Source organism: Otolemur garnettii, unplaced genomic scaffold, assembly GCF_000181295.1.
Source record: "Otolemur garnettii isolate 467f Iridium unplaced genomic scaffold, OtoGar3 scaffold00006, whole genome shotgun sequence".
Classification (NCBI taxonomy): domain Eukaryota; kingdom Metazoa; phylum Chordata; class Mammalia; order Primates; family Galagidae; genus Otolemur; species Otolemur garnettii.
Window position 1 is genome coordinate 41431758 of NW_003852401.1, and position 12043 is coordinate 41443800.

General features: G+C 40.9%; 1 protein-coding gene across 2 annotated transcripts in view; it reads right to left on the minus strand.

The window, feature by feature from the left end:
* Positions 1 to 11645, minus strand: part of UBQLN1 (ubiquilin 1) — a 58739-nt gene extending 47094 nt beyond the window's left edge. Inside the window, exon 1 of one of the 2 annotated variants that reach the window (XM_003782976.3) lies at positions 9586 to 11645. In XM_003782976.3, the coding sequence (XP_003783024.1) occupies positions 9586 to 9765 (180 nt within the window). In that variant the 5' untranslated portion in view covers positions 9766 to 11645. The remainder of the gene's footprint in view (positions 1 to 9585) is intronic. The other variant, XM_003782977.2, reaches the window with a different exon arrangement.
* Between the last annotated feature and the right edge of the window lie 398 nt (positions 11646 to 12043).

Here is a 12043-nt window from a genome sequence, read left to right on the forward strand (position 1 = left end):
AGCCCAGGAGTTGGAGGTTGCTGTGAGCTGTGATGCCATGGCACTCTACCCAGGGGGATAGCTTGAGGCTCTGTCTCAAAAAAAAAAAAAAAAAGAGTAAAATACACAACAAATTTCAGTGTTTAAAAATGCAAAATTCTTCAGCTGGGCACCAGTAGCAGTGGTTATGGCGCCACCCACATACACCAAAAATAGCAGGTTTGAACCCGGCCCGGGCCAACTGAACAACTACAACAAAAAATTGCTAGGCATTGTGGCGGGCACCTATAGTCCCAGCTACTTGGGAGGCTGAGGCAAGACGATTGCTTAAGCCCAAGAGTTTGAGGTTGCTGTGAGGTTTAACACTACCACACTCTACCAAGGACGACACAGTGAGACTCTGTCTTAAAAAAAAAAAAAAGCAAAACGTTTCATAACCTTGTATACCAATTACATACTGAAATATTTTAGATCAGCTTGGTGCCTGTAGCAGTGGTTACAGTGCCAGTCACATACACCAAAGATGGCAGGTCTGAACCCGGCCTGGGCCAGCTATCAACTGCAACCAAAAAATAGCCTGGTGTTGTGGCAGGCACCTGTGGTCCCAGCTACTCGGGAGGCTGAGGTAAGAGAATCACTTAAGCCCAAGAGTTGGAGGCTGCTGTGAGCTGTGACGCCACAGCACCTTACTGAGGGAGACATAGTGAGACTCTGTCTCAAAAAAAAAAAAAGAAAGAAAGAAAAAAATGCAATAGCCAAAATGTAGAAGCAACCCAAGTGACTACTGACAGATGAGCAGATAAATCAAATGTTGTATACACATACAATAGAACATTATTCAGCCTTAAAAAGTAAATTTTGGTACATGCTACAACATGGATGAGACTTGAGTACATTATGTGAAATAACCCAATCACAAAAGTCTAAATAATCTAAGACTCCAATTACATGAAAACACAGAATAGTCAAATTCATAGTCAGAAAGTAGAATGGTGGTTGCCATGGGTGGGGAAAGGGGAGAATGGGAAGTTACTGTTTAATGGGTACAGGCTTCCAGTTTTGCAAAATGAAGAGTTCTGGGCAGTGCCTGTGGCTCAGTGGGCAGGGCACCGGCCCCACATACCAAGGGTGGCAGGTTTGAACCAGGCCCTGGCCAAACTGCAACAACAAAAAAAATAGCTGGGCACTATGGCTCGCACCTGTAGTTCCAGCTATTCAGGAGGCCGAGGCAAGAGAATCACCTAAGCCCAGGAGCTGGAGGCTGCCGTGAGCTGTGTGACGCCACAGCACTCCACCAAGGGCAATAAAGTGAAACTCTGTCTCTACAAAAAAATAAGTAAATAAAAATAAAAATGAAGAGTTCTGGAGAGGGATGGTAATGGCTGTATAACATGAATGTACTTATACATCACTGAATCTAAGCTATGCTTAAAAATTAAGATGGTAAATTTTAAGTTCTCTGTGTTTACCAAAATAAAAAAATTTCAGTTCTTCCTTTTGTTATTTTGAGTGGCTACTAGGAAAATTACATGTGTGGCTCACTTTATAGTTTAACCAGACAGCATTGTTGTATCAGACACAGTAAAAATTTCCAATGAGAAGCGTTTTAATGAAGTGTGACAAAAATGAGAACAGGAAGCCCTAATTTGGGGGTCAGCAAAACTTCTGTAAAGGGATAAATAGTAAACATTTTCTACTCTGCCAACCATATGGTCTGTTCTGAAAGGAACCATAAATACCATGTAAATGGCCATGGTGGATTTGGCCTACCAGTTTGCTGACTCTTGCCCTAAGGAATCAACTGTAAGCAATGGCTCCTAAATTTTCAAGAATTTTGTGAGCCCGTTTGATGTTGGTAGCTTGAAATCTGCTATGGCCAGAGTACTGCCTCCTGGAAATCCAGTCAACACTACAAACCAGTGCTGTTTTTCCTGAAGAACTGGTTGATAAACCAGTATTTACCAGAACACCACTGACCATGTAAAGAATTACCTTCTCATCTAGGCACCTAAGATTTTATTAGTTATAACCATCTTTGAGAAAAAGTTATTTAAATCATTGTCTGTGTTTTGTGGCTCAGATGATGATTTCCAGCTATGAAAAGTCATTCTAGAACAATGTTCCAGGCAAAGAGAAGCAAGAGTGAACATCCTGAGGAAGTCAAAGAGTTGTTCTTGGAGAGTGGTGAGCCAAGGGAGAACAGTTTAAGGATGAAGCTTCCAGAGAAGCCTGGAAGATGTATATACTGCATTCGGTAAAGGTTCAACAATCAATAATTATCACTAAATACATACTATTGTACATAATGGTCTAGATTCAGTTGTAAGCAATGTGCTAAGCCCACCCTATGTGTTAAGTTCTGGTAATAAAACTGAGTAACACAATCCCTCTCTAGCAGAGGCAAGGCATTAATCATATAAATAACTTTAAACTATGAGGACTACCACAAAAAACCAAGATGCTGTGAGAAAATGCAACAGGGGATCCAAGCATTGCAGTGAGGGCCTGTAGTCTCAGCTAGTAGGGAGGTTCAGGCAAGAGGATTGCTCAAACCCAGGACTTTGAGATTGCTGTGAGCTATGGCACCCAAGCACTCTGTCCTGGGTGACAAAGTGAGACTGTCTCAAGAACATATTCTGCAACATAAACTTTTCTCTCAGAACATTTTACAAATATGGAACTCCAAAGAGTTTTACTTGTGTAGGTTACATCTATTGTATTTACAGTATTAGAAATTAAAACAAGATAATATTTTAAATATTAATTCATTTTAAAATAATAAAACGAATTACATGTTAATATAAAATTCTTATGAAAAATAACGACATTTTCCTAGTGAGAAGAGTAACACTTTTAAATTTTTGGAAATCATTTTAGTCTCATAATAGAAGACAGCTGGATTTTCGTATGTTGTGATATCCCACATCTTAAAGACTCTGCCAAAGCATACTGCTCAATTTTGAGAGAATTAGACTGAAAAAACACAAATAATATCTTAGAATCATTATGAAAAGTTTGACCTCATGGTTCCCCATATACCAAGGGTGGGCACTGTGGCCAGTGCCTGTAGTCCCAGCTACTCAGGAGGCTGAGGCAAGAGAATCACCTCAAGAAAAAAGTACAGGGGACCCCCATACCACATTGAGAACTACAGTTCAAGTAATAAAAAGCAAAGTAATCACAGTAAGATAACACTTCACAGCCACTACAACGGCCATAATAAAAAAAACAATAATAAGTGTTACTGAGAATGTGACAAATGAAATCCTCATGCATTGCTGAGGGCAATGTAAAATGGTACAGCCGCTTTGGAGAATAATTTGGCAGTTCCTCAAAAAATTAAACAAAGAACTACCATAATGACAAAGCAATTCCACTATGAGGTATATAATGAAGGAAAATGAAAATACATGTCCACACAAATACATAAAGATGTTATTCATAGTAGGCAAAAAGTATATAAACAACTCAAACATCCATCAAATGATACAAAAATGTGCTTTATATGCACATAAGGGAATGTTATTCAACAATAAAAAGAAAGTGCTACAATGAGATGAACCTTGAAAACATGCTAAGTGGAAGAAGCCAGTCACAGAAGACCACAATTCCATTTACAACAAATGTCCACAGTAGGCAAATCTATAGACTAAAAAATAGATCAGTAGTTAGTTGCTTATGGGTAGGGGTAACCACTTAGGGCTGGAGAGCACAGGGAAAAACAAAGGGCAGCCATTCTTTTGGGGGCTCTAAAATTGACTGTGGTGATAAGCTGCACAATGCTGTCAATGTTCTAAAACAACACCAATTACTGATATAGACTTTAAAAATGGTGAATTGTATGGTATGCAAATTATATTTCATTGATGTTTTTAAAACAGCTAAATAATCTCTATTAATGAGAATCTTTAGCTAACAAGAGTTTTTTGTGAGTCCAATATTAGAATAAAACAAGTAAGAAAACACTGATCTCAGGGACATTTTTTCCTTAGATGTTAACTTACAACAGTGATTCAACCCAATGGTCTAGGTAAGATGCTATCCAGTAGAAATGTAATACAAGCCACACAAAGTAATTTAAACTTTTGAACAGCCATATTGAAGGTCATATTCATTTTAAATTCATTTATTTAACCCACAGTGTGCAAAATCTTACTTCAACATTTAATACATCCAAAAGCTATTAAGACATTTAACTTACTTTGTTTATACCAAATTTGCAATCTGGTATATATTTTTCAGTCCATTTACAACACATCCCGATTCAGTCAACCATATTTTAAGTATTCAACAGTCACATGCAGTTGGTGATATCAAAGTGTACAATGTAGTTCTAGATCCAAGGTAATAGTAAATGATGTTTATGATAATGACCCTAGACATTGCAATTAACCTTATCAAAGAAAGGCTCAATTTGACTCAATACACTATTTAAATTATGTATATTAATATTTTCCCCAAAGTTCTCATTCCCAAAAACACTTTCTAAAACCATAGTATATACTGCCTAAACATTTTAAAGGTCAATGTATGCCAAAATTTTACACTATAATCAAGAGGGCTACATAAACAAAAGTAACTATAAGTTATACTAATAGAAACTCCCCTCATTCTCTGCAGTAATTTTCATGTCCTCTCTCTTCCATTCTTCTACATGTGATCTTGCTTATTGACACTTGGAATCAGCTATTTCCAATAGGTGATTATGTATAACTAATAGAAAATACAATCTCGTACACAGAAACTTAATGTCACTCCACACTTCTGTTTTTTTCTCTATTTACTTACACAGGTTGAGGATCCCCAATCTGAAAATATGAAATCCAAAATGCTCCACAGTTCAAATTTCTGGAGCTCTAATGTGATGCCACTAGTGTACTGCTGCTGTCTGATGATTCAATGTACACAAACTTTGTCTTACTCATAAAATTATTTAAAGTATCATATGAAATTACTTCCAACCTATGTGTATAAAGCATATGTGAAACATAAATGAATTTCATAGACTTGAGTCCCATTCCCAAGGTATCTCCTTATGTACATGTAAAGGTTCCAAAATCTGAAAAAATGTGAAATCCCAAAGACTTCTGGTCCCAAGCATTTCATATAAAGGATATTAAACCTGTATTACCAAACTCCTATTAATGAAACCACCTTAAAAATACACCACCCCTAGCTCGGCGCCTGTGCCTCAAGTGGCTGGGGCGCTGGCCACACACACCCAGGGTGGCAGGTTCGTATCCAGCCCAGGCCTGCCAAACAACGACAGCTGTAACCAAAAAGTGGCTGGGCGTTGTGGCGGGTGCCTGTGGTCCCAGCTGCTTGGGAGGCTGAGGCAGGAGACTCACTTGAGCCCAGGAGTTGGAGGTTGCTGTGAGCTGAGATGTCACAGCACTCTACCCAGGGGGACAGCTTGAGGCTCCTATCTCAAAAAAAAAAAAAAAAAAAAAAAAAAAAATACACCACCCCTAAGTAGAAATTCAAGAATTATTCAATTGCTCCTGAGGGCTCCGTGATAAATTTCACTTTAATTTGGAATAAAGTTTAAGCCTTATTATTAACCCTGAACAAATGACACTATCATATACCAAGTGTATGTGAAAAATTAAAGTATCTTGTTTTTGCCTGTTGATTACCACCAACAGAAATCAATTAAGAAAATGAATTACCACCTTACAATTTATTTTACAAGCTACTGAGAAGGATTAACATAATTTTATCCAATCAATCATTAGGACATACACAAAAATACCATTTTAATATAATTATGTTAGACAATCTACATTATATAGAAATACTTACTGAAAAATTTTAACTTAGGCTCAGCGCTTGTAGCTCAGCAACAAGGGCACTAGCCACATACACTGGAGCTGGCAGGTTTGAATCCAGCCCAGGCCTGCCAAACAAAAGTGACAACTACAACCAAGAAATTGTGGTGGGTGCCTGTCGTCCCAGCCACTTGGAAGGCTGAGGCAAAAGAATCGCTTAAGCCCAAGAGTTTGAGGTTGCCGTGAACTGTGATGCTACAGCATTCTACCCAGGACAACATCTTGAGACTATCAAAAAAAAAAAAAGAAAAGAAAAGAAAAGAAAAATTTTAACTTAACAGAAAATGAGATTTGCCTGATAGAGCACATAAGCCTTCAACAGTAGCCCTTGGAAGTCTTTTGCTTACCCTTATCCCTCCAAGATTAAATAAATTTTTTTTTTTTTTTTTTTTGCAGTTTTTGGCCAGGGCTTGGTTTGAGCCCACCACCTCCAGCATATGGGCCTGGCGCCCTACTCTTTTGAGCCACAGGCACCGCCCTTAAATAAGAATTTTCAGGGCCAGACACACAAGCTCACACCTGTAATCCCAGCACTCTTGGAGGCCAAGGAAGGAGGATCCCTTGAGCTCAGGAGATCAGCCTGAGCAAGGGCAAGACCCCTGCCTCTACCAAAAATAGAAAAATTATTAGAGCTTTGTGGCGAACACCTGTAGTCTCAGCTACTTTGGAGGCCCAGGCAGGAGGATTGCCCAAGGCTAGGAACTGAAGGTTACAAGTGAGGTATGGTAACCCCACTGCACTCTACCCAGAACTACAGAGCAAGATACTATCTCAAAAAAAGAATTTTCAGGGCCAAGTAATTCCCAATTTCTAACTAATCATTTTTAGTGAAACCTTAATCTCATTAGTAAATATTAAATGCTAAATTTTAATTTGTAGCAAATAGTTTAAAATCTATCAAACCCTTTAAAAAAGTTTAAATTTACAAAATGGCACATCTTTTCTCAGGCTTCAAGTAGAATTTTACAAATAGATCATTTTCTTATTCTTACACATTTTCTGGTATCTGGTTCCCTTAATAAAGCCCAACTTGTTTTCAGGTTCTTGGTGCAGTGGTAAGCATCAATTTTATCACTATTTCTGCTTCAACAGAAAGCAATAATCAAAAATTTAATGATTAACTGCCAGTAGAAAAAGTTACTTGAGAAAGGCTTTAATTTTATCTATTAAAAATTCACTTTGGTTACCTCCAGTTAAAATAAAAACTTTCTCAGAATTTAGAATTGTTTTTCCTCCTTCTAGCTCTTTTTTATTTCAGATTAACATAAAGGTACATCCAATTAGGTTACACTGTTTGGTATGTTAGGTAAAGCACGAGTTGTATTTGAGTCTTTCACCTGGGCAGTGTGCCATATTCCCCTACATTGTACCCATCACATGACAGCTTACAGAACCCTCTCTCTTTCTTCTCCCCCTCCTGCAATTTAGACTTTTTTTTTTTTGAGACAGAGCCTCCGGCTGTCACCCTGGATAGACTGCCATAGCATCACAGCTCACAGCAACCTCCAACTTCTGGGTTTAAGTGATTCTCTTGCCTCAACCTCCCAAGTACCTGGGACTACAGGAGCCCGCCACAACGCCCGGCTATTTTTTGGTTGTAGTTGTCATTGTTGTTTGGTAGGCCTGGGCTGGATTCACATCCACCAGCTCTGGTGTATGTGGCTGGTGCCTTAGCCACTTGAACTACACATGCCAAGCTGCACAATTTAGAATTTTAATTTCACCATCACAAAAAACAAAACAACATCCTCACAGATATAACTGAACTAAATGAGTTTTTCTATTTCTAAGATATTGACTCTAGTTTTTTGCAGTAATATGCTTAAAGCAGCCAAGATGATGGAGTTCTGAACTAAGAATCCTAGAAATAGAAAGCCTAAGACTTCAAAACTTAATACGGCTCCACACCACTAAACTAGCTAAAATTTTAAAAGATTGACAATATCAAATGTTAGAAAGGATATGGATCAACAGAACTCCTATACATGGTTGGTAAGACTGTAAAATGACAAACATTCACAACAGTGATTAGATAAATTATGGCATATTCATACAGTGGGAAAACACACCAATAAAAGAAACTACTGACAAACATAATAATAAGGATGAATCTCAAAGACATGCTGAGTGATAAAAAGCCTCATCCAGAAGAGAACATTCAGTACTATAGGATCCCATTTACATGAAGTTCAACAGGCAAATCTAATCTACAGTGGAAGAAAGTCAAAATTGTGGTTGATCGAAAGAGAAAGTGAGTGGACTGGGAAAAGGCAAGTAACTTTCCTGTCACTTGAAATGTCCTAGGTCTTGATAAAGGCTTGGGTTACCAGATGTACCATTTGTGAATGCTGCACATAGCATGGCAACCATGTGCATTTTCACTGCATGCCAAATTCGCCTCAGAAACTATTAAAATAAAAAAACTAGACTCAATAGCATGCACATTGTGGAAGCGACGTATTGGTGTCATTTATTGTTATTTGCCATTTATTTTGCAATGGATCCAAAAAATAAGATGGGCTTAAATCATGTAATAAATAGAAGAAAATATTAATTGTGGTGGTATTCTTTCAACTTTTCAGTATGTTGTAAAACATAAAAATGTTGATATTTTTACAAGAAAACTGGGGAGCCCCCTCCCAAAAAGTGATAATTCATTTGGTTGTAAAAGTTGCATTTGATGCTATACACCCTACCTCTTCACAAAACACACTGCCTTTGTAACTAGATAAACCTATAAAACCTATACCCAAATCATTTACTGCCCCAGGGGAAACTCAAATTTCAAGAATTGTTTATTGCTTCCCTTCATAAACAGTTTACATTTCTTGAGATCGTCAGAGATCAATTCAACAATTATGGAAAATAGGACGTATTCAACAATAAACTAAAACAACTTGAATTCCACCAAGATTCTTAATTAATTGAAAATTTTTGTATTCTTGAACAAACTTCAGTTGGCAAATTATTTGGCACTATTCCCTATTAGCTCCAATTTTGCTTTCTTGTATTCGGTCGCAAACGCTAATTAGTATCTTAGTATCGTCGCTATCGTCCCTCTAAAATCAAACAAAAACCTACCCAGTGACTGATATCTAACAGATAAATACACTAAAAAAGAAATAACAAGTTATCAATGAATTAAAGTCATTCACTTTTCTCCTTAAAAGTAGTACTATTACTTAAAACATGACTGAAAGCAATTTCTACGTCATACTTATTTTAATAAAGGTTGGAAGGTGGGAAAGATTTCAGCAGTCAAAAGGTAGAACTAAATGTACACGCGCTCCTCACCCAAAAAGCTATCTTAACCCGCAGACAAGTAAAACAATGAGAACCCCTCCCTCCCCCCTTTAAATTCATGAAATAAAATTGCAGCCTTGGCTAAAGCCAACCTTCGACCCCGCCCAGCCTCCACCTCGCACAGAGCCAGGCCGTGGGTCCCTTCCTTTGTGAGGAGCTGGAGGGAGGGGACTGAGGGCGGGGAGCTTAGGGAGGAGGCTGGGGGTCGGTGGATGCCAGGGAAGGCAGGCTGGGAGGGAAGCGGCGTCGGATCGTCCTACAAACAGGCCACGCGGCCACGCCACAAACCTCTGCGGTGTCCCAAGGAGCAAACCCACAAAGTTGGGTGTGAGCTAATTGGGGCGGAAAGCCGGAGAATGGCCATGAGCACCTCCGAGGGCAAGCCTCTCCCAGGACCTTGCGAAACGTCTCCTCAGGCCGCGGGCGGAGGTCTTGCCGCCACCCCCACCCCGGCCTGAACCCCAGGCGGCCTCACCTGCTGCACGGAGCTATTCTCAGGCACAGCGAATTCTTCCTTCTCCTTCGGGGTCTTCACGGTGACTTTCATGATCTTAGGCTCCGCAGAGTTAGCGGCCGCGGGGGTGCCAGCACCTTCGGCCGCGGCGGCGCTGTCCTGGGGGCCTGGAGGGCCGCCGCTTTCACCACTCTCGGCCATGGCGGCAGCGGCGGTGACTCAGGCGAGCAAGAGGGAGCAAGCGAGCGAGGAGAAGCCAGCAGACGCCAAAGCCGGCAGGCCCAGGCCGCGGGAAATGCAGGGCGCGCCGCCTCAGGAGCAATGGGAGCGGGACAGCCCTAGCCGACGAGGGGCCGCGGAGCTCGGCGTGGGCTCCGGCGCAGGCCCAAGTTGGGCACTGGGCAGCTGCCGTGGGTTCAGGAGCCGCTGGTTCGCAGCGACATCCGCAGCCGCCGTCGCTTCCTCCTCCCTGCCCCTCCCCCCACGTCCCTCCGCCGGCGCCGCGCGGAGCACGCCGGGTAACGTGGCCAGCCGCGTCGCCGAGTCATCCCTGGCCGGCGCCTCTTTGCTCTGCGGTGCGTTTCTTTTCCTCTCACGCTTCCTTATCCACAGTGTAGGTGCGTCCAGCATGAAGGACTAAAAGCAATGTGAGGTGGGATAGGTCAGTTCATTTATATCTATTTTCTTCAAAGAAAAAACATCGTTTCTAGGAAACACTCACGGCGCGCAACGATGACGTCACGGTCAGCGAAACTACTAGAAGGGACTCGCCCACCGGGCACTGTGGCTGCGCATGCGCGTCCGCCGTCCAGGTAGTCTTTCCCCACCCCCTTCCCTCAGCTACAGATGAGCATCGCTCACCCTTCTGTGTCGCTGTGGTCGCCTGTTCTGGCCTCTCTGCCTACCCCACTGAGAGGAGGGTCTGGTGACAAAATAGCGAGGTAGTTTGTTATTTTAATATGCTTACTGCTTGGCTGTTTGGAGGACCAGAAGCTTGCTCTTAACTGCTCTGTCGCAGGAGTTAGAAGACAAGTTAATGGAGAAAAGGACCTCTTGATAACGAAAGGAAAATGGAATAAACGCCTGTGTGACTACCCTGCGCAATTCCACGGAGTCATTGCCCTATGGCCGGAGCTTACTGCCCTCGGGTCAGCCCGGTTTGGTCCGAAGCTCAGGCAGACTGTGTTGACAGGTGGCCTCGGCTGCTGCGCTGACAATCCTGCGCGCGCCCCGGAATTCTCCTAAAATGTGGGGCAGAGGCAGGGTGCGGGAGGAGTGTCCACCCGGCAGGAACTGTGTAATATACCTAAGGGCTCATTTGGTACTCTATCAAATTGGGTTACTGCTCCACATAGGACTTTAGGTGGCATTAAGAGTAATTCAAGAATGATTTTCGGTATTATATGGGGACGGCTAAGAAACGGGTTAACTATTTTACCTCCGAGAATCTTGCATTTGAAATGAACCCATCATCTCCCTCTAAAGAGTACTTGGAAGGACTATACAAACCAGCACATGAAACATAATGATCACTATTGCGCGGGTGTAATCCTTGAAGTCGACTGTGACCCACATCTGCAAAAACTATTCTATATTTTTGTTCTTTAACCATCCAGCTCTGTTCTGGGATTCCGTTGCATAAACAATAACTTTTTAGCAGAGCCCTTTGGAATGTGGGTAGACGAAGTTCTCAAGGTATAAATTTAAATATAAGCATCATTTGATATCGCCTAAATTTCTGGCACCCTTGTTCAATAATTACATAAACTAACGCAAGACCTTTTGCTGAAAGAGGACTACTTGGTTATGTCTAGATGTGAGATAATCACTACTTCTCAAGGTAAAAAATACCACCAATCATTTGAAATTCCTTCCATATATTTAGATTAAATCTCACCTTCCTTAGTTCCACATGCTGTCCTCTGTCATACTGTACCTTCCCTGCACATTTTTCTTAGGCTGCCTCTTCTACATGGAATGACTTTCTGCTGGCCTTTATCTGCCTAACTTCTACTCGTCCCATATTACATTCTCATAGAAAATTTCAGTCCCTACCATTTAGCAGTCCAGTGAGTTTCTTCCTGCTCCAATAAATACTTGGTGTGTGCGTGTGTGTTCCTATAGGTACAAGAATTGCTTTGTAATTACACCTACATTACTTTCTAAAATTTTCTGAGGTCTATGACAATTTATGATGTAATATCATTTATCTGTAAGAAGGTACAGTATTGTCCATCATTCGCTTATTTTTAGACATAATCCTAACCCATAAAAGGGCTGTTGTAGCACATTTCATCCATGCTACAAATGTTTTTTTTTCTTTTTTTTTTTTATTGAATGGTAACTATGTACATTAGTGCACTTCTGGGGTACAGTGTGGGGTTTTCACACACAATCCAAAACACTTCCATCAAACTAGTTAACATAGCCTTCATGTCATTTTCTTAGTTATTATTTTAAAACGTTCACATTCTACTCT